Below are 19,899 nucleotides of genomic sequence, written 5' to 3' on the forward strand. Positions count from 1 at the left end.
GCATTTTCCGAGGCTGAGTGAATCTGCTGACTTCCGTTTTCTTTTTCTGTTTCAGATTTTGTGCACAGATGCCTGTAGTAGTAAGTACCACTTCCCTCTCCACTCTTGTGTTGTTTGTTACTGCCCCCTGATGGACACAGCAGCATTAATAGCAATGTGAAAGTCACAGAAAATGTTAATTTGTGAAAATTCAGTTTTCAGTTCTTTAAACGTGTTGTGGGGATTGAAACGGCTAGTGAAGGAAACAATTCAATCCATTGTGCAACATGGACAAGTAAAAAATTTATACTTTCTGTGTTGTTTTTTTTCCCAACCTACATCCATGGGTGATTAAAAAAAACCCACACAACTGAGTTGAAACCATGATACCACGATGCAGTATGACTTATTTTATGTGCTGTGATCCCATAAGTATTTTCTTGAGTTGTTACATTGCCCCATGATTTTTAAGTGGTGTACAGGGTTTGTATAACCTTTAGAAAACCAGACAGCCTTTTGTGTATTTTGCTTCCATGTGGAGGGCTTGGTCCCATCCGCTAACTCTAGTGCTGGTCCATTGAAGTCCTCCCTAGTCTATACTAAAATGAGAAAAATAAGGATATGAGAATAAGTTTTTTTTAAAAAATATTTTATTGATTTTTTACAGAGAGGAAAGGAAAGGGATAGAGAGTCAGAAACATTGATGAGAGAGAAACATCAATCAGCTGCCTCCTGCACGTCCCCTACTGGGGATGTGCCTGCAACCAAGGTACATGCCCTTGACTGGAATCGAACCTGGAACCCTTCAGTCCACAGGCCGACGTTCTATCCACTGAGCCAAACCAGTCAGGGCGAGAATAAGTTTTTTTAAAAAATATACTTTTATTGATTTCAGAGAGGAGGGGTGGGGGGGGAGAGAGAGAGAGAGAGAGAGAGAGAGAGAGAGAGAGAGAGAGAGAGAAACATCAATGATGAGAGAGAATCATTGATCAGCTGCCTCCTAGAGGCCCCCTACTGGGGATCAAGCCTACAACCCCGGCATGTGCCCTTGACTGGAATCGAACCTGGGACCTTTCAGTCCGCAGGCCGACGCTCTATCCACTGAGCCAAACCAGTTAGGGTGAGAATGAGTTTTTAATGAAGCTAACTATATTCAGTTGAAAGTACTGCCTATTTTGGGATTATGTACTTAATAATTTTTTTTGGTTGTAAAACGTTTCAATAAGAAAGAAAGATAATAGTACTTGGTAGTTTTTTTTAAAATGTAGGTATCTTTTGGGAAAAACTTGGTAGATTTTGTCTGCCCTCAAAATTAGGGGACTTTTTAGGTGATCACTTAGTAAGTTAAAATGTCTAATCACTGGGTTGTATGCCTGAAACTAACATAATATTGTATGTCAACTGTAATTAAAAAATAAAAAATTATTTAAAGGCAAAACCCCTCCACAAATGGCCCCCAAAAAGCAGGGGCACTTTTTTTTTTTTATTGGTAAAATCCTAAAACCTGTGAACCACAGAGATAAAATAGACTGTTCTCAGAGTACCATGTAAAGGGGACAGATCATGCTGAAACCTTCTAATAAAGAAATCTCAGTTAATAATAGTAATTATACAAAGGCTGTGCAAACAATGGGAAGAATCCTGCAGTTGCTTTTTCTGCCTTGTTAATCAGCTTGGTCAATGAGCTAGTACCTCTAGCAGATTTGAATCACTGGCGTGAAAGAAGAAAACCTCTCTGCATAGAGGTGATATTTTGGAGCAGAAGGAAAGATGAGGGAACGATGATACATTTAAAAATGTATAATAAAAAAACACACCCTGTTGTATAGTGAGTATATGGTAGATGTGCCATTTTATTAGTTTGCATTTTGCTTTTCTCTCCTGTGTGCTAGGTGCCCCCTGTGAGCTGGTTACAGTTGAATCGACCACCACTGAGATTCTTGTCAGTAAAAAAACAGAAAACCTTTCACTAATAACCGTGACCGATTCGAACAACCAGAATCCGCAGCGTTTCCAAGAGAACGGAGACATTATTTCAGTTGTGGGGCTGGCTCCTGGTACGAACTATTATATCAGATACTCAAATGGCTCTAGTTTCTGCTGCCAAGTGTGGACAAGTGAGTAAGACTCTTCCCTTGGGGTGGATTGCGGGGTTTAGAGACTGTAAATGTCTTCATACCTGCAGTGTATGTGAGATCTCTTTATTTGAGCTTCAGCAGTAAAATGCAACCGTGTTGTATCTCTCTTCTCCCCATTCTTGGCCCTGTTGCCTGTCTGGAGGGTATCCTGACTCCTCTGAGAGCGGCTCTAACCCTCTGTCTGCCTGGTCTTCGAGCAGTACTACCACGGCCCAGCACAGATGTAGACTCAGAGACCCAGGTTGGCTTCCTGGCTCTGTCAGTTTCGAGCTCTGTGACTCTGGGCAATTCCTCTTAGACCTCATCTTTATTAAAAAAAACCACACACACCACACCAACAAACTATACACACACATTTTATTTATTTATTTATTAAAAATATTTTTTATTGATTTCAGAGAGGAAGAGAGAAGGAGAGAGAGATAGAAATTATAACGATGAGAGAGAATCACTGATCGGCTGCCTCCTGCACGTCCCAAACTGGGAACTGAGTCCACAACCCGGGCATGTGCCCCAACCGGGAATTGAACCATGACCTCCTGGTTCATGGCTCGATGCTCAACCCCTGAGCCACGATGTCTGGGCGCACACACACATTTTAAAAAGTGCTTTATTTTCTAACCCATTGAAACACAAGAACTTGCTTTTCTAAAAACTTCCCAGAATCAACAAAATTTAGTTCTCAACACATTTCTCCATCTTTAAAACAGATCTGTAGCCTTCCTCATGACGTTGCAAAGCATAAATGAGCAACTGTATGTATGGACAGCACCTGGCACGGTGCCAGGAACGTGGTCCCAAATAGGGCTGCTGCTTTTGCTGCCTCGACCACTGTGACCGTAGTTATCATTTTGCCACCCCCCTCACCACCCTCAGCATTGACTGTAATGGACTCCACAGTGATAAGCTGCCAAAAATGCTACCGTGAACCTGCCCCTCAGGCAAGAGGAAGCTCAAGTCTGGAGGGGCTTTGAGGCATGAAGTGTACTGACTTGTGGGCCTTAGACGCTTCCCTGCCTGTGCCTTTTCATTTCTCTTGATTCCTCTCCTGCCCCTTTTCATGGATTGCATACCGGTTGCATCTCTGGGGGGCCAGGTGAGGCACACTCTCCATGCTGACATTTGAAGGTCATGTGCATGCCGAGGTGGTGTTACCTGTACCATCTTTTCTCTTCTGGGGTCAGTACCTAGGTCCTTGAGAAAAGGGGCCCCATGGCTGTGCTTCCTCCTCTGTTGCAAGTTGCTATTCCTCAGTCTTGAATATAATTAGGATGCATCCACTTTGAAGTTATAGTTAATGACTGTAAAAACTTTCATTGTTTTAAAAAAATCCTCACTTGAGGATTTAAATTATTTTCAGAGAGGAGGGGGGAGGAAGAGAGAGCTAGAAACATCAATGAAGAGAGAGAATCATTGATCAGTTGCCTCCTGCACGCCCCTTACTGGGGATGGAGCGCTCAACCCCGGGCATGTGCCCTTGACTGGGAATTGAACCTTGACCTCCTGGTTCATAGGTTGACACTCAGCCACTGAGCCAGGCCGGCTGGGCAGAACCCAGATTTTTTTTTTTAAACATATTTTATTGATTTTTTACAGAGAGAAAGGGAGAGGGATAGAGAGTTAGAAACATCAATGAGAGAGAAACATTGATCAGCTGCTTCCTGCACGCCCCCCACTGGGGATGTGCCCACAACCAAGGTACATGCCCTTGACTGGAATCGAACCCGGGACCGTTCAGTCCCCAGGCCAATGCTCTATCCACTGAGCCAAACCAGTCAGGGCTAGATTTTTTATATGTCCATATCCAATGACCATGTTTACCATGTCAAGGTGCCTTAATAATCTGCCCTTTGTGTTTAATGTAGTGTGTTAGAGCTGTCAACAGAGGAACCCGAGACCGAGAGATTGGAAAGGATTAATTCCAGGTCACACAGCTCAGGTGCGGGAGAGCAGGTCCATATGTCCAGGTCTGGATTCTAAGACCAGTTCTTTCTTCTCATGTGATTCTGTCCCTTGTCATCTTCATAGCAGAAGGATATGGAGCATCCTCTGATTTCAGGGATTGGCAAAAAGTTACCGGATACTTCTGTACCAGATGACGCCTCACTACATGTGGCTGTTTTCTGTGAACGGGGGGATGGACTTACTTTGCATCTTAGGTCTCTGTTTGTACCAGCTTCTATACAGATTTAGCCCTCACTCAAGTCCCAGCCAAGAGGGCCAACCTTTGTCACTTTGTCTATGTTTTAAAGCCTTTTGTTTCACAAACATGCATGCATACATGTATGTATATGATTACAAAATTCACTTCTGGGAAGTAGTCTACAGATCAGGCCTGGCTCTCATATTTCTTTTGCAAATGTAATTTTTTTCTTTCCTTTTTCTTTGGAAACAATATCGAAATAGAACCCAGTCCTGTGTTTGACATTGAAGCTATTTCCATCAGTCCCTCCAGCGTGAATCTAACATGGAAAAATGACGACTCAGCTGCTTCTAATTATGAGTATGAAGTAAAGGATGAGACGGGAAGCTGGACGGGGACTTCTGGTGCAAATCAAAGAAGGATTGATATCCCCGACTTGAGTCCAGCGACTTTATATACCTTCTCCATCACTTCGAAAATAAATGGAATTAGGGGAAATGCCAGCTTCATAAATGTCACAACAAGTAAGATGACTAGCTCCCAGCAATGATCATGAATCATCATTCCTTCTTGCCCCGTGGGCTAGAGCCTTGCCCATTCAAGTTGCCTGTTGAAAACAGATTGATTGTCATTGACTGTGGGAGAGGAGAAAGGATTCTATATTGTTCAAAGCCCAGGAGTTCAGGTTGCCTAATCATTCAATATTAAGACCCCTGTGTTTGGGATGTCTTAAGTAATTCCAACTGCTTGGTTGTAAGAATCTTTTGTTTTTATTGGTTAATATTTTTCTGCTGGGACTTGGGAGCAGAGACCCCATTGGAAATATGTTTTGATGTCACTAATTACGAGGCTTCTTCTAAGCTCCCCAGGAAAATTGGTGTTGTGTTTATAGTCTCAGGAATTTTTCTTGGGGAATGAAATTTCGGTAGATTTTATAGAGGAATGTGTGTTTCAAATGAAAGCGCCCAGTGACATTTGATTGAGCTTAGATTTGTCCTTAGCTTAGATGTCAATATCCTGAACCACCTGTTAATAGCAGCAAATTTAGCTCTCTGTTTTGTTTTTTTTTTTAAAGCTGAAAAGAACCAAAAATATAAAACAGAGGTGGGAAGGTCTTTTTAAGCTGAGAAGAAGCAAACATTTAAAAAAGAGGCCCATTGTTGGTTTTCCGGGGTGGGGGTGGGGTGTGACCTCATCGGCTGGTGAAGCCAGGAGTCTGACCTCTTGGGGTCCAGGGCTTGAAGTGACCGCCTGGGCCAGCACCTTCTGCACACGGAGCAGACAAACACTAAACCAGTGGCTTTCAACTTGTTTTGTTTTTTTCTCAGCTAGGAAACAATTTCTTTAAGCAAAATCTTTCTCCGAAGCCCAGTAAGTTAAAAGAACCTGGGAGAGAGGAGCTAAGGGATGGAGTGTCTCAGGCCCCTTCAATAAACCTCTGGAGCTCCTCAGAGCACAGTTTTAGAGGGAAACCCCCTTCCACCCCTAAAATAAAGATTTCTATATTATTATGAAAGAGGGGAAAAGAAGGTGCTAGAAGAAAGTGAAGGAGGAAAAAGAAGACAGATTTTAGAAATGGTGGTGGGGACAAAGGGACAGAGAATTGGCGAGGGTGGGGAAGAGAAGGCAGTGAGTTAGCAGGAAGCAGCCAGCCGGGAGGTGAGGACCCTTACTCCGCCTTACAGCCTGAGGACAAGGCTGCGTTCCTCAGCACCTACTGTGTGCTTAGCTGTCCTTATTCCATGATTTTTGTCCTCCCGGTAACTCCAAGGGCTACAGTGGATGAAACTGTAAAGCTGAGAAGTTAGGTTTCTTGTGAGAGCCCAGAGTTACAAGTGCTGGGAACCCAGGGGGCCTGATTCCTGACCCCCTGTGGCACAGTGATGTGCGTAACAGGTACCCAGTGTCATTCAGCTGGCTAGTTTGTTGGCGTTCCATTAAAAAAAGCAAAAGGCACACAAGTGGCCCAGTTTAGAAATCTTTGCATCAGCAACTTTTGATGTGGAGACCTAGGACCACAGAGTGGACCAGCTGGACAGGGCGTGGTGTCTCAGGTTCGGCTTCCTGCAGACCTCAGGCAGGGTTTCTGCTCTGCCCACAACATACCTGTGCTTGGATGTGCTGAAGGCCGGAGCCCTGAGCTCTGGCTTTCCTGACGCTCCCAAGTGTGCGTTCTTGAGCAAGCCACCCACCTCTCTGTAGCTCCATGTTCTCATAACGGCAGGGAGTGCATGTCATTTCGGCTGAAAGGGTTTGGTTTATGTCACTGTGAGCCAAATCAGGTGATGGAAAGCACGGTGAGGGGTTAGCACAGATTGAAAGTTTTCTGAAAAATCCCCTTGGTTTCAGAATGCAGCGATGCATTCCTTCATAGAAATGTCTTGGTATTATGAAATGATATTACTTGTGTTGTCTCGACTCGAGACCTTTAGACATAGCAAACAACCACTTTCTTTGATGCTCTGTTCCTGATGTTTAAAAACAGATGTAGTTAAATGCTGCTGTTTAAAAGGGACCATTTAGAGGAGTGTCAAGTCACTGTTGGTCCACTGTCTTGGGGAATATTACAGATCTTAAAAAGCTCTGGATTTAAGATTTAGTCTCTTCTCTCCTCTTCCGTATACAATATATATTTTCTCCTGCTCAGCAATGATGGAATTGCACTAGACTCTGATGTAAAGGAAGTGTTTTTAGTGGGTAATATTGAAACATCAGTGTCCGTAATGAAAGTTAATTCTTAATGAAAGGTGATTATGCATATCTTGTTCCATCAATGCCCATCTTGTGTTTTTAAAATAGCGCCTCTTCCAGTGTCTGACCTTCATGGTACCTGCAAGGGTGTGACCACAGTTGCACTGGCCTGGAAGAATAGCAATGGCACTGCCGCCTGCCGGATACTCCTAGAAGCCACGGGAAGCCATGTGGAGGTGACTCACAACTTACCAGTCAATATTCCAGACCTGAAGCCAGGGTTTAAATATAAGGCCACTTTAGATGTTTCGGAATCAAACAGCACTGGAGAACATGGCTCAGGTGAGTTACAAGAGTGTGCCTCTCGTCTACTTGCAAGTTTTGCCTTTCAGTAACTTAATACTTTAAAAAATATGGTTCTATGTGTAGAGAGTGTTAGAATCCGTAGAGGGCTCCTCCTGCAGGTTTGACTTTGACCCCACACCTGTTTGAGGAAGGAGGGAAAGTATTTTGATTTTGCAGGTCAGCACAGGGGGCTCAGAATGGCAGCGGGTCGAAGCTTTTGGCATCCAGGAAAGCAGCTGGGCCACCTGGCTTTTCCAACTTTCCGCTGGACAAACAACAGACCTGTTACCCCACGTAGGCCATTCTTCTTCTTTTTTATTTAAAAAATTTTAAACATATTTTTAATTGATTTCAGAGAAGAAGGGAGAGGAAGAGAGATAGAAACATCAATGATGAGAATAATTAATTGGCTGCCTCCTGCACGCCCCACACTGTGGATTGAGCCTGCAACCTGGGTATGTGCCCTGACCCGAATTGAACTGTGATGCTCAACCACAGAGCCAAGAGGCCGGGCTGTTTCTTCTTATATATATATTTTTAAATTGATTTTTAGAGAGAGAGGGAGAAATAGAGAGAGAAACATCAATGTGACAGTGAAACATCCATCGGCTGCTGGGCATGTGCCCTGACCAGGAATCAAACCGGCAACCCTTCGGTTCATGGGACGACACCCAACCAACTGAGCCACACTGGCCAGTTGGAGGAGCTTATCACATCTTCCGAGAAAAGGGATACTGAGGCAGACCTAGACATCTCCTGCATTGCCGGCGGAGTAGTCATTTGCAGATTTCAGAACATTTTCAGGGCAACTCTGTGAATTGAGAAGAACAAACATTTCACCCCCATTTTATACAGAGGACACAGAACTACAGAGTGGGTGTTAGGATTCCTGATTGCAAGAGACAGAAACCAGACTTACCATAGCTGAGACTAGAAGAGCAACTGATTGGCTCATGTATGTTTCTCCACCACGGGCAGCCAGGCCTTAAAGAAAGGGTGACACTTATCTCTTCTTCCTGTCCCTTTCTTTTTATCGGTTTTGTTGTCAGAGTATTTCTCCACACAACTCCAGGAGAAACGGCCACCAGCAGTCCCCCTGGCTCACCCCCGGTCAGCAGGGGTCTAGGCCTGGGGAACAGGTGCTTGAGTGGGTTCTGATGAACTATGTTTGGCTGGTGGCTGTCCTTGGAAGAGCACATCTGGACTTGGGTGGGAGAAGGTGACTTCCTGAAAGTAGGGAGAGGGATGCAAATAGATGAATTTGAAAGAGAGGTGCAGATATCTATGCTGCTTCCTGTGATAAAAGTACAGAGTGAAAATATCTGCCCCAAATCGGGGCGTTTTCAGGCACAGGCGTCTCTGTCTGGGGGAGGAGGGCAGCAGGTACTGTGGAGTCCCAACGGTGGGGCAGAAAGAAGACACGCATGTGCTTCTGTCGAATTTTAATGTCTTTGCCTTTTGTGTTTGAAGCAAATGCCACCGGCACAGAGAGCTCAGACCCGACACCCAGGAGCCTCACTGCCCTCGTGCACAGCGACCCAGCCTCTGGCTTTCCTCCGACTGACACGGAAGTCCTGCTTCTTGGCTTAAAGCCTGACACGTCGTACAAGGCCACTGTTTATCCTCGAGCACCAACCGGCCCGGAAGGAGAGCCCCAGAAAATAGTCTTCAGCACACGTATGTTGGATTCCATAAAATGGCTTCAGCTAGTTTCGAGCACAGTTTTGTCCTCTGTGATTCTGAGTTACCTCTTGCTTCACAAGTGGTTTTGTTGTTACATGGCGTTTTCCGGGAGAGGTTTCGGACAGAGCAGACCCGTTGAGGTTCGTCTTAGCCCTGTGGCCAAGACGCTTCTTTCTCTGAGCTCAGGAAAGCAGGGAGCAGCCACTCTGTGCAGACCCCGGGAGCTGCCTCGGGTTTTCCTTCATTTCTCTGCACATGAGCCAATGAGAAAAGCTGGTGTGATATTTTTCTCTTACAAACTGATACTCACTTAGTCAGTGTTGGTTAAGTATTTTCTCCTTGAGATCAGAGAATGAGTTTCCTCTTTTGGACTGACCTTGGGAAGCACACTGCTCTTTCTTTAAAAACAAAATTTTTTTTATTGATTTCAGAGAGGAAGGAAAAGGGAGAGAGAGATAAAAACATTAATGATGAGAATCATGAACTGGCTGCCTCCTGCATGCCCCACACTGGGGATCAAGCCCGCAACCTGGGCATGTGCTCTGACTGGGAATCTAACCTCCTGGTTGATAGAGCGACACTCAACCACTGAGCCACACCGGCTGGGCAGCATGCTGCTCTTTCTGTGGAAACTTGTGCATGTTGCTGCTTTTTATCTCTCCTTTATCAGCACCTCCACCCTGTAGATTGACCAGTATGGGAAGGCTTTTTGGATTGGTGCTGGTGAGCGGCTAAACAAATGCACAGTTCCTACCCTCAGGGAGTTTCAGTCTAGGTGATAATTGAGACACAAATACTTGGACTAGCACATGGCCTGCTCTGCGGGTTTAGGAGCAAACACCACAGCATTGCAGTTCTCAGGGGCTTGGTGGCAGGCAGCATAACCTGACTCTGGTTATCTTATCCAAAAGTATATCTGTTCTGAAAGGCTGTCGTAGGCTCACAGAACAGAGGGTGGGGACCGGAGGACCCAGGACAGAAAATGGATTGGCATCCAGAAAACTCTGGATGGCGGGCCTGCACTGGATCTGGTGACACTCTGAGGATTCAAAGTCCCGAGATGGAGTGCTGTCCCATACCCACTTTCTGGATTTCTGTGCTGGAGAAGGGAGATGCTATCCCCCAGCTTCTACATGGGTCACAGGCGCTTCCTCACACCAAGGGGGCATGGAGTGCTCTTTGGAAAAGGGGCTGCACAGGGAATGATGGTCACTGTCCACTGTCGCTGCCCATGAGGGAATCCACCACATCACATGGAAAACAAAGAGCAGCTATGCCGTTGCAGTTGGCCAGGCTGCTTCTTCATAGAAGAAGATGCCTGACTTGTGCTGGGACCCCATACATGTGTGTGTGTGTGTGTGTGTGTGTGTGTGTGTGTGTGTTGTAGTTAAACGGTGTAGGATAGAACCATCGCTGAGGGTATTTCTTAGACTAGATGGCATGCCCAATGACAGTGTCTCTCTCTCTGGCTTGGCCGTTCTGGTTATTGTGAACTCCTCTCGTGTCTTCGCAGAATCCAGTCAGGTTTTTGACATCGAAGCTACAAACGTCACTGCCACGAGCATGATCCTGACCTGGAAAATCAATAATGATTCGTGCTCTGTCTACACCTACGAGATAGACGTTGAGCCCGCTTCCCTCAATCTCAGTCTCACCATCAATGAGACTCAGGCCAACATCACCGGACTCAGCTCGAGCACCTTATACAACATCACAGTGCGCCCGTTCCTGCAGGACGGCTCTGCGGGCGTGCCGGGCTTCCTCCAGGTGTACACCCGTGAGTGCACGCATTGTTCGCTAGCCTTTCTTGCCTACCTGCCATGCGCCAGGCCCAGTACGAGGCTCTGCTCCTGCCCTGCAGAGCTGAGCATGTGAGTCCACAGGACTTCTGCATTCAGGATCTGCGATACAATACCGGTGATCCTAGACCGACCCTGCCACATGCCCACGTTGTGTGATGTGTTTTCTTTGCTCGGTCTCGTTTACTGTTCACAGCCCTGTGACCTGGTTGCCACTAGGCTGTTTTATGGATGAGGCAGCCAAGGCTGAGAGAGGTGCTGTTGGCCGGTGTCACACTTGGCAGATGACAGAGGTAGGGTTAGACAGCTGGGGTGTCTTCACCCCAGCCTGTGCGGGTAAGGACCGTTCCTGTGTGGCAGAGACGTGGAGCCACTGGCTACACGGAGACAAAAAGAACCTGGATATTCATGTCCCCTTGTCCCTAAGGTGCTGATGTATAATGAAGCAGGGCTCAGCTGTGTCTCATCCCTTGTTCGCTTAACTGTCCCTTAAAGATCAGATGATAGGCAGCACATTAAAAGCTTTTTGTCCAAAGAGGCTCCAATACTTTAGAATAAACCTAACAGCATGCCAGTGGTGTCAAAGGGTAATACTATAACAGTATCAGGGTAGCAGTGGCCTTTGAGGTAGGTAGTAGGATCCCTGTTTTACAGATGAGAAAACTACAGCTCAGCTGGGCTGAACAGTTGGCCCAAGGCCACAGAGCCAGCAAGTGGCAGAGCAGGGACTGGAACCCAGAGATCCTGGCTCATCCCACAACAGTGCTTTCATCCAAGGTTTGCCCCTTCCCAGGAAGCACACCGGCAGTGGCCAAGGTCCCCCTCCAGACCCTGAACCCTTGACCCCCGGGATACACGCCTCCTCTCATTTCCTGCAGATGACCTTGAACAACCTAAGCTGTTTCTGCACTCTTGTAGCCAAGTGTTCTCTCAGTGGCCAGACACCAGTTTCTGAGGGGGTTCGCGTTGTAGGTGACAGTGCAAAGAAGAGAAAAAGAGAGGTCAGGGTCATTTAGCCTCATTGTAAATATTTTGTGAGGTTCAGTCACCTTGTTTTCTGGAGATTGAGCCTTACTTGCCCCCTACGTTCTTCCCTCAGGTCCTGATCCAGTTTCTGACTTCCGAGTGACGAGTGTCACCACAAGGACTGTTAGCTTAGCTTGGAGCAGCAATGACTCGGATTCCTTTAAGATACTCACACAGAACGGAACTGGAAAATTTCAGGAGACAACCACCCAAAGTAGTATCGTCATTGGTGGCCTATACCCTGGGACCGAGTATTGTTTTGAAATATTTCCACAAGGGCCAAATGGGACTGAAGGGGATTCCTCGACAGTTTGCAGTACAACTGGTAAGCAAATAGGCTGTGTTGTCTGTGAAACAGTGATGGTTCTCAAAGGAAATCAGTATAATTTATAAATGTCAGGTTTTCCAAATATTGTTTTTCTTTTATTATCTAAGAAAAGTCTTTAAAAAACATTTACAATGACAGTAACACATAGTCATTCTATAAAATACAGACAAGAAAAAAAAAATCACGTGTAAACCATCAATCAGAGATAATCACTGGTAACTTTTGATGTATGAAGTTTTATAATTTAAAGATATCTACAGGGAGACCCTGGCCCGGTAGCTCAGTTGGTTAGACTGTCATCCTGCTATGCCAAGGTTGCAGGTTCCATCTCTGCTAGGGGCACAGAGAAGAAGCAACCGATTAATGCATAAATAAGTGGGACAATAAATTGATTTTTTTTCTCTCTCAAAATCAATTAAAAAAATAAAAACCCTGCCCACACATTAAGAAAAAAGACATATACGGGTATATATGTACACACACACACACACACACATCTATACATATGTATTTATTATGTGACAAACATTGAAGTCATCCTGTACATGTGGTTTTGTAATCTGCTTTTCTCCACATACCAGTTTACTATAAGCATTCTTTCCTGACATATAAATATTTCTACAGGATAATTTTAATATCTTCCTGGCATTCCATTGTTTACATCAGGGATCAACAGATAGTAATGGCCCATGGATCAAATCTGGCCAACTGTTTTTGTAAATAAAGTTTTATTGAAACACAGCCATGCTTATTTGTTTATGTACTCTCTATGGCTTCTTTTGTGCTGTAAATGAGTAATTGCAACAGAGACTATGGATATGGCCCACAAAGCCTAAAATATTTGTTCTGTGGCCTCATGGAAAAGGTTTACTTCATGAGGTGGGTGCCATTATCATCTCTATTTTCCAGAGTAGGAAATAGGGCAGCGGTTCTCAACCTGTGGGTCACAACCCCTTTGGGGGTCAAACGACCCTTTCACAGGGGTCGCCTAAGACCATCGAAAAACACATATATAATTACATATTGTTTTTGTGATTAATCACTATGCTTTAATTATGTTCAATTTGTAACAATGAAATTGGGGTCACCACAACATGAGGAGCTGTATTAAAGGGTTGCGGCATTAGGAAGGTTGAGAACCATTGAAATGGGGACTCTGCAAGCGTAAGTAACTGGCCCAGAGTGACAGGGCAGTGAACTGGCCTCTGCCTTTGAAGACAGGTTTTAAGCACAGTGTGGACTGATACTTAGATATGGTGCAGCTGCAAAGTAATTGAGGCGCCTATAATAGGTCTCAGTGAATGAAAATCAATGAGAGTAGTAAGAAGGCAGTTGACTTTTAGGGGATTACCATTCTATTATTGAACAACTTTTATTATTATTAGGGAAAATCAGTGTAACAGCATTAAAGACAATTTTGAAAAAGGAAAAGAAATACCATATGACCCAGCAATTCCACTTCTTTTCAGATAAAAAGCAGTGACTCAAATAGATACTTGTACACCAGGGTTCCTAGTAGCATGATTCATAATAGCCAAAAGGTGGAGGCAACCAAGTGTCCATCAACAGATGAATGGATAGACAAAACGTAGCATATCCATACAATAGAATATTCTTCATCCATAAAACACAATGAAATTCTGATCCATGCTGCAATATGGATGGGCCTTGAAAACATTAACATTATGCTAAGTGAAATAAGCCGGACACACAAGGACAAATATTGTAGGATTCCACTTACACGAGGTACCCGGAATAGGCAATTTCATAGAGACAAAAAGTAGAGGTTTCCAGGGGCTGGGGTGAGCGGACTGGGGAGTTGTTGTTTAATGGGGTTGATGTTGAGGATGAGGAGCTGTTTGGGGTACAGAGAATTTATGGTGGTGGTTACACAACGCTGCGAATGTACTTAATGCCCCTGAGCTGTGCTTAGTTATTCCTAAGCCTGGATCTTTGCATTCATATCGTAACTGGCTTATTGTGTCAGGTAGGCGATCAGAGTCCAGTGCCCGAGTGCTCAGGTGGGCGCTTTCCCCTCTCACCCCCAGCTCTGAGAGTGGAGGGCTTGACCGCGTTTTCCCCTCTTTCCCACCCTGGTCTCACATGTTTCCCCTTAGCAAGTATCAACTCTCCATTTCAGTTTTTCTCTTTGGTATGCTGACTATGTCTCAGGAAGATGTCTTCTTTTGAGGGAATGATTAAAAACAATTTGTTGAGAATAACATAAATGAGGGAATGGCTAAAAGCACTTTGTTGAGAATAACATACATCCGAAAAGCACACACATCCTAAGTGCATGGTGTGGTGAATTTTCACAAGCCTAACCCATCTGGTCGCCAGCATTCAGGTCAGGAAACTGAACGTGATTTTTACTAGGAGACCCCCAAGGGGGCACGTTTATGACCAAGGCAAAGGACCAGAGAACTGACGGGGTGAACTGGTAGGTGCCTCTGTGTTATGGGAGAGCCAACACTTTTGAAAGAACTGAATGTGTTTCTCACCCATGTTTTGGAGTTTGCGCTTTGTGAACTCATTTGAGACCGATGATGAAAGAACAGGTTCCCTTGACAGACACTTCGAAGTGAAGCTGGAGGTTACGATGGTCATTAACAGACTTCCCCCGCCCCCCTTCCTCCAACCAGACTCTGCTGCTGTGTTTGACATCCGCGTGGTCAATGTCACCACAACTGAAATGACGTTAGAGTGGCAGAGTATAGACAATGCCTCTGACTACATCTACCACCTACAGTTGGAGCCTAAGCATGGCTCTTCTAGCCAGATGAACAGCTCCGACAAATCCATCACTCTCAGGGACCTGATCCCGGGAACCTTATATAACATCACCATTTTTCCAGAAGTGAACGGTGTCCGGGGGAGCTCCAGCTTCACTGTGCAGTACACACGTAAGTGTCTTACGACGCCCTCTTAAAGGGAGTGTCTCCCTGACTTTCACTTGGCGGGTGGGAAGTGGGCATTGCCAAAGGGCCATTGTTTCTGGGCTTCAGGGCTAATGTGAAGCTCTTGAAGCTGAAAAGATCAGCAAAGGTTCTGTTCTTCTCATGGGGCACTGGTGCTGAGCCTTGTGAACTTGGAATTGTTTTTAGAAGCAGAAAGCGATCCCATAAGCATGGGAAACATACCTGTCCCGTTCATTCCTTGGGAATTCAGATGAGGGGAGGATCTGCCTGTCCTTAGTGTAGGAAGATACTGCTCAGATGAGGAGCTCTGCATGCAGCAGTGAGGGAGGCACTTCGCTCATATTTGATCTAAATAAGTGTATGGTAGAGATGGTAGTTTAGAATATCTTTTTAGCATATATTTTTCTTTCACTAATCAGATTTCAAAAACAGATAGGAAATTAGATCTTGAAAATTTTGGACACATACGAAGTGTCAACAGAAGCATGAAAGAGTTTATTCTTTTGAGATATAATCTGTATAACTATTTTCTGAGTATCTTTTTGAGAAGTCTTCCATCTTTTGAATTAGCAAATATTAGGTTTATTCATTCTTTCCCGAAAGGAGCTAGACTATTTTTAGATGCACGATATAAAAGAGTCCTGGAATTCAAGCTAATACATGCTTCCCCCCCCCCCCCCCCCCCTCAAATCAAGGGCCCAGCAGTGTGTCCGACATTAAAATAAGTCCCGACACCACATCAGCAACCTTCAGGTGGCAGAACGCTGATGAGGCCTCTCTCACGTACATCTACCGCCTTCTTATTGAGAAAAATGGGAATTCCAGCAACGCAACTGAAATAGTCACAGGCATTGGCATCACCAATGCTGCAGTCACCGAGTTAACACCTGGCTCCGGGTACACAGTGAAGATCTTCGCCCTAGTGGGGAACGTCACTGAGTCACTGGCGCCTGGCTGGCAGTCCTTCTGTACAGGTGAGTAGCCCCAGGTGCCTGTTGGCCCTCTTCCTGTGGGGTGCTGCCTTGCAGGTGGGTCCTCCCCACACCTTAGTTTATCAGGTTTTGTGTGGTGTGTTATAATAGACAGTGAGCTCTCGGAGGCCTCCTGTTAGCTTATTAGCGCTCTCTTGTTGCCCTCATCATTTATTCATGCAATAAATATTTATTGAGCACTTACTATATGCCAGGCACTTTACAATGACTCAGATAAGTCCCAGCCTTCCTGGAACTTGCATTCTGTTGGGGAAGACATAATAAACATGATACATTAGTTATTAGATGATGGTGACTGCCAAGGAGAGGGAAAAACACAAGGAAGGAGGAGAGTAGATGTTTATCGAGGGGTGCCCAGGGGAAGCCTCAGTGAAAAGGTGCCTTTTGAAAAAAGATCTGAAGGAAGTAAAAAAAGCCAGCCATGTGGACATCAGGGCATTGGGCATTACAGGCAGAGGGGCAGCCAGTGCAAAGGCCCTGAGGCTGCAGGTGCCTGCTGTGTTGAAGGAAAGCAGGAGGCCAGGGTGGCAGGGTCCACAGGAGCAAGAGGGTGAGGGGTAGTGGTGAGGCCTGAGAGGTAATGGCTGGGGCATGGATGACATCTAGATGGTAATTTATAGTTTGGCTTTTACACTAAGAAGATGAAAAAGATGTTAAAATGGATGCTCAGCGTTTCGCCTTTCTTGGTCCTTATCTCTCACTGCAAAAGGTGCTCTGAAGAGAAGGGGAGCCCTGCATTTAGCTGAGGGAGTTTCCTGAGAGTAGTCAGGGACTGCTTTGCAGACAATTATGAAGACCTCGGCTCACAGTTCTGACTGTGGCCCATGGACCACCTTATTCTCTACTCTTTTTGTACCCACACCTTCCATTCCCTTAGACCAGTGGTCAGCAAACTCATTAGTCAACAGAGCCAAATATCAACAGTACAACGACTGAAATTTCTTTTGAGAGCCAAATTTTTTAAACTTAAACTATATAGGTAGGTACACTGTTATTAACTTAATTAGGGTACTCCTAAGGCTCTTCCTTAGGAAGAGCCACACTTCAGGGGCCAAAGAGCCACATGTGGCTCGCGAGCCGCAGTTTGCCGACCACGGCCTTAGACCAAGCCACTCGAGTGTGTCCGGGCTGATTTAGAAGGCAGGAGACTCATTAGATTAGTCTCCCTGGTAGTGTAGGAGCTGGAACCTCAATGACCTCTGACCTTTCACACAGAGTAGCTAAAAAAATCCCTGCAGCTTTGAGCCACTTTGCTAACTCGGGCTCCATCCCACCTGGTCTAGACTCTGACCTTTGGTATTTGGGTGGCTTCCATTGCTGACCCTTCTCTTAGCTATAATTATTGCAGCCGCCAAAGCAGGAGAAAAATATACATGAGCATTTGTGACTGCAGGTGGATGGGACAGGAGCTGCAGATATGCATTGGGCAGGTGACCTTGCCAGGCCTCAGGTGGAGAATGTGTGTGTTGCACTAAGTGTCTTGTACAGATTTAAAAAATACGGTGGCATTAAAGTAATGATGGTAATATCCCCAGTGCATGAATATGGAGTTTTTCATTTACATCAGTTTGATGTTGGTTTTCAATAAAATTCTACTGGCCCTCAGATAGTTAACACCTCATTTTAAAGATGAAGAAACTGATACCATTTTATTGATCATTCAGCATATTGTGTGTATAGACAATGCCCTAGACTTGGACTTAGAAAGCCTGGGGCCCAATTTTGGCTTCTCTACTTACTAGCCGTGTCATCCTCTACAAATCACTTAACCTCTCTAAGCCTTAGTTGATTCATTGGCAAAACGGGACAGTAATCCCCAAAATGAGATGATGCAGGTGAAGAAGTTGCTACCACCATACTGTGATGAGATGGCTAGCCCGGGCTCTTCCAGTTTGGTGTCCGACAGCCTTTGTTGCACGTAATCCGCAGAGCCCTGCAGCCGAGGCTCAGAGCAGTTGGATGCCGAACCCAACATCACCTAGTTTAGTAACGCCCCATTCAAGGTCAGCCTTGCCTCTTCCACCACACAGCACGCCTGCCTCCTCATCATGGGCGGACCGGGATCCTACTGCTCTCCAGGTGTCAGTGTTTGCAGAGGCCAGAGCCCCGGAGCCTCATGCTGTGCTGTGCTTGCTTTGCAGACCCGGCCCCAGTAGCCTCTTTCCACTGTGAAGTGGTCCCCAAAACGCCAACCTTGGTGCTCAAGTGGGCCTGCCCTCCTGGGACCAACGAAGGCTTTCAGCTGGAGGTCAGCAGCGGGGACTGGGAAAATACGACACTCCTGGAGGGCTGCTCCTCGGAGGACGGCGCCGAGTACAGGACGGAAGTCACATATTTGAATTTTTCTACCTTGTATGACATCAACATCACTGCCTTGTCCTGTAACAAGATGGCATCGCCTGCCCAGAACACCTGCCGCACGGGCATCACAGGTGGGCTTCGTGGCAGCAGGGTGCCTGGTAGCACTGCAGGTACCCCGGGAGAGGCTGACCTACTGGGTCTGTGAGTGTGGCCTGGAAATCCGCTGTGTGTGTGTGTGTGTGTGTGTGTGTGTGTTTAAATTTTTGCTAAAATATTTGTTTTTGTGGGCACGGCCTGTTAACCCAACTCTATAGAAACCCAGTCTAAAGAAGCAGAGTAAGAGGGGCTTATGTTTTATATCCCAAAAGTTTCCTTTGCTTTGCAGAATAATTCATTGCCACATTTTCTAACTAGTGAGTTCCCTTACTACATTAAAATTAAGTATTTTTATAGAAATATTCAAATATACAAAAAAGTACAAGGAAGTACACAGAAACCTATGTGCCCATTGTCACCCAGTTGAATACTTGTTAGCACTTGGCCAATCTTATTTCGTTTGTATCCCCACCCCCTTCCCTTCTGCACCGCCCCCCCCCCCAACCCCCCCACCATGTGATTACTTTGAGGCCAGGCCCCTGGTCATACTAGAATTTTATTTGTAAATCAAATGTATGTATGTATCGCTCCAAGATAGGAACTTCTTTTTTCTTCCTGCCAAACATAACCATGTTACTATTATCATCTCCCATAAAAATGTAGAATACTTTTCGCACTATTTCTAGATATTTAGTCAAGATTCACATTTCCCTAGAATCCACATTAACAAGCTCCCCAGTTGTTTTGGGAAATGAGACCACTCACTGCGAAGGTGCACGGGGGATCCCACAGTTACTCTTCTCAGGCCCGTCTTTGTTTTGTTGTTGTTCTCAGAGAAAATTGCTTCTCTCTTTGCTTCACTTTTACCTGTGTTTTGCTCCCCATGACTTTGCCAACATTAAGGCTTCCATCATCCTGGTTGAGTTTGTTTTGCTTTGTGCTTTTAGACCCCTGGATGTTTCCTTTAGGGCAGCGGTTCTCAACCTGTGGGTCGAGACCCCTTTGGGGGTTGAACGACCCTTTCACAGGGGTCGCCTAAGACCATCGGAAAACACATATATAATTACATATTGTTTTTGTGATGAATCACTATGCTTTCATTATGTTCCATTTGTAACAATGAAATTGGAGGTCACCACAACGTGAGGAACTGTATTAAAGGGTTGCAGCATTAGGAAGGTTGAGAACCACTGCTTTAGGGTATCAGAAAGTTTCCGGACAATTTCTAAAGAATTGGTGGTTGTAATTATAAGGGGGAAAAAGCCTCTTACTTCAGGGGCTCTGACTTGGAAAGTGGTTGAGGGATTCTGGGGACAGAGCCTTAAACTTAGAAAGGCAGACCTGGGTTTTGAGTCTAAACTCTGCCTTTTACCAGCTGTGTAATCTCAGAAAAACTACTTAACCTCTCTGAGCCTTGCTCTCCTGAGCTGTGAAAGGGGAGCATAACACCTACCCTCAAA

The 19,899-nt window shown here is 45.4% G+C and overlaps 1 protein-coding gene across 1 annotated transcript in view; it reads left to right on the forward strand.

The window, feature by feature from the left end:
* Window positions 1-362: 362 nt before the first annotated feature.
* The window catches only part of PTPRJ (protein tyrosine phosphatase receptor type J), a gene marked incomplete at its 5' end in the record, with an annotated part of 41,395 nt that continues 21,858 nt past the window's right edge, over window positions 363-19,899 (forward strand). Inside the window, 10 exons of the mRNA XM_081099303.1 lie at window positions 363-378; window positions 1,872-2,096; window positions 4,524-4,784; window positions 7,060-7,293; window positions 8,767-8,973; window positions 10,493-10,756; window positions 11,878-12,129; window positions 14,775-15,035; window positions 15,746-16,024; window positions 18,184-18,474. Coding sequence (XP_080955429.1) covers window positions 363-378; window positions 1,872-2,096; window positions 4,524-4,784; window positions 7,060-7,293; window positions 8,767-8,973; window positions 10,493-10,756; window positions 11,878-12,129; window positions 14,775-15,035; window positions 15,746-16,024; window positions 18,184-18,474 — 2,290 coding nt within the window. The remainder of the gene's footprint in view (window positions 379-1,871; window positions 2,097-4,523; window positions 4,785-7,059; window positions 7,294-8,766; window positions 8,974-10,492; window positions 10,757-11,877; window positions 12,130-14,774; window positions 15,036-15,745; window positions 16,025-18,183; window positions 18,475-19,899) is intronic.

Source organism: Myotis nattereri, assembly GCF_964212035.1.
Source record: "Myotis nattereri genome assembly, chromosome: 9".
In the NCBI taxonomy this organism is placed as follows: Eukaryota; Metazoa; Chordata; class Mammalia; order Chiroptera; family Vespertilionidae; genus Myotis; species Myotis nattereri.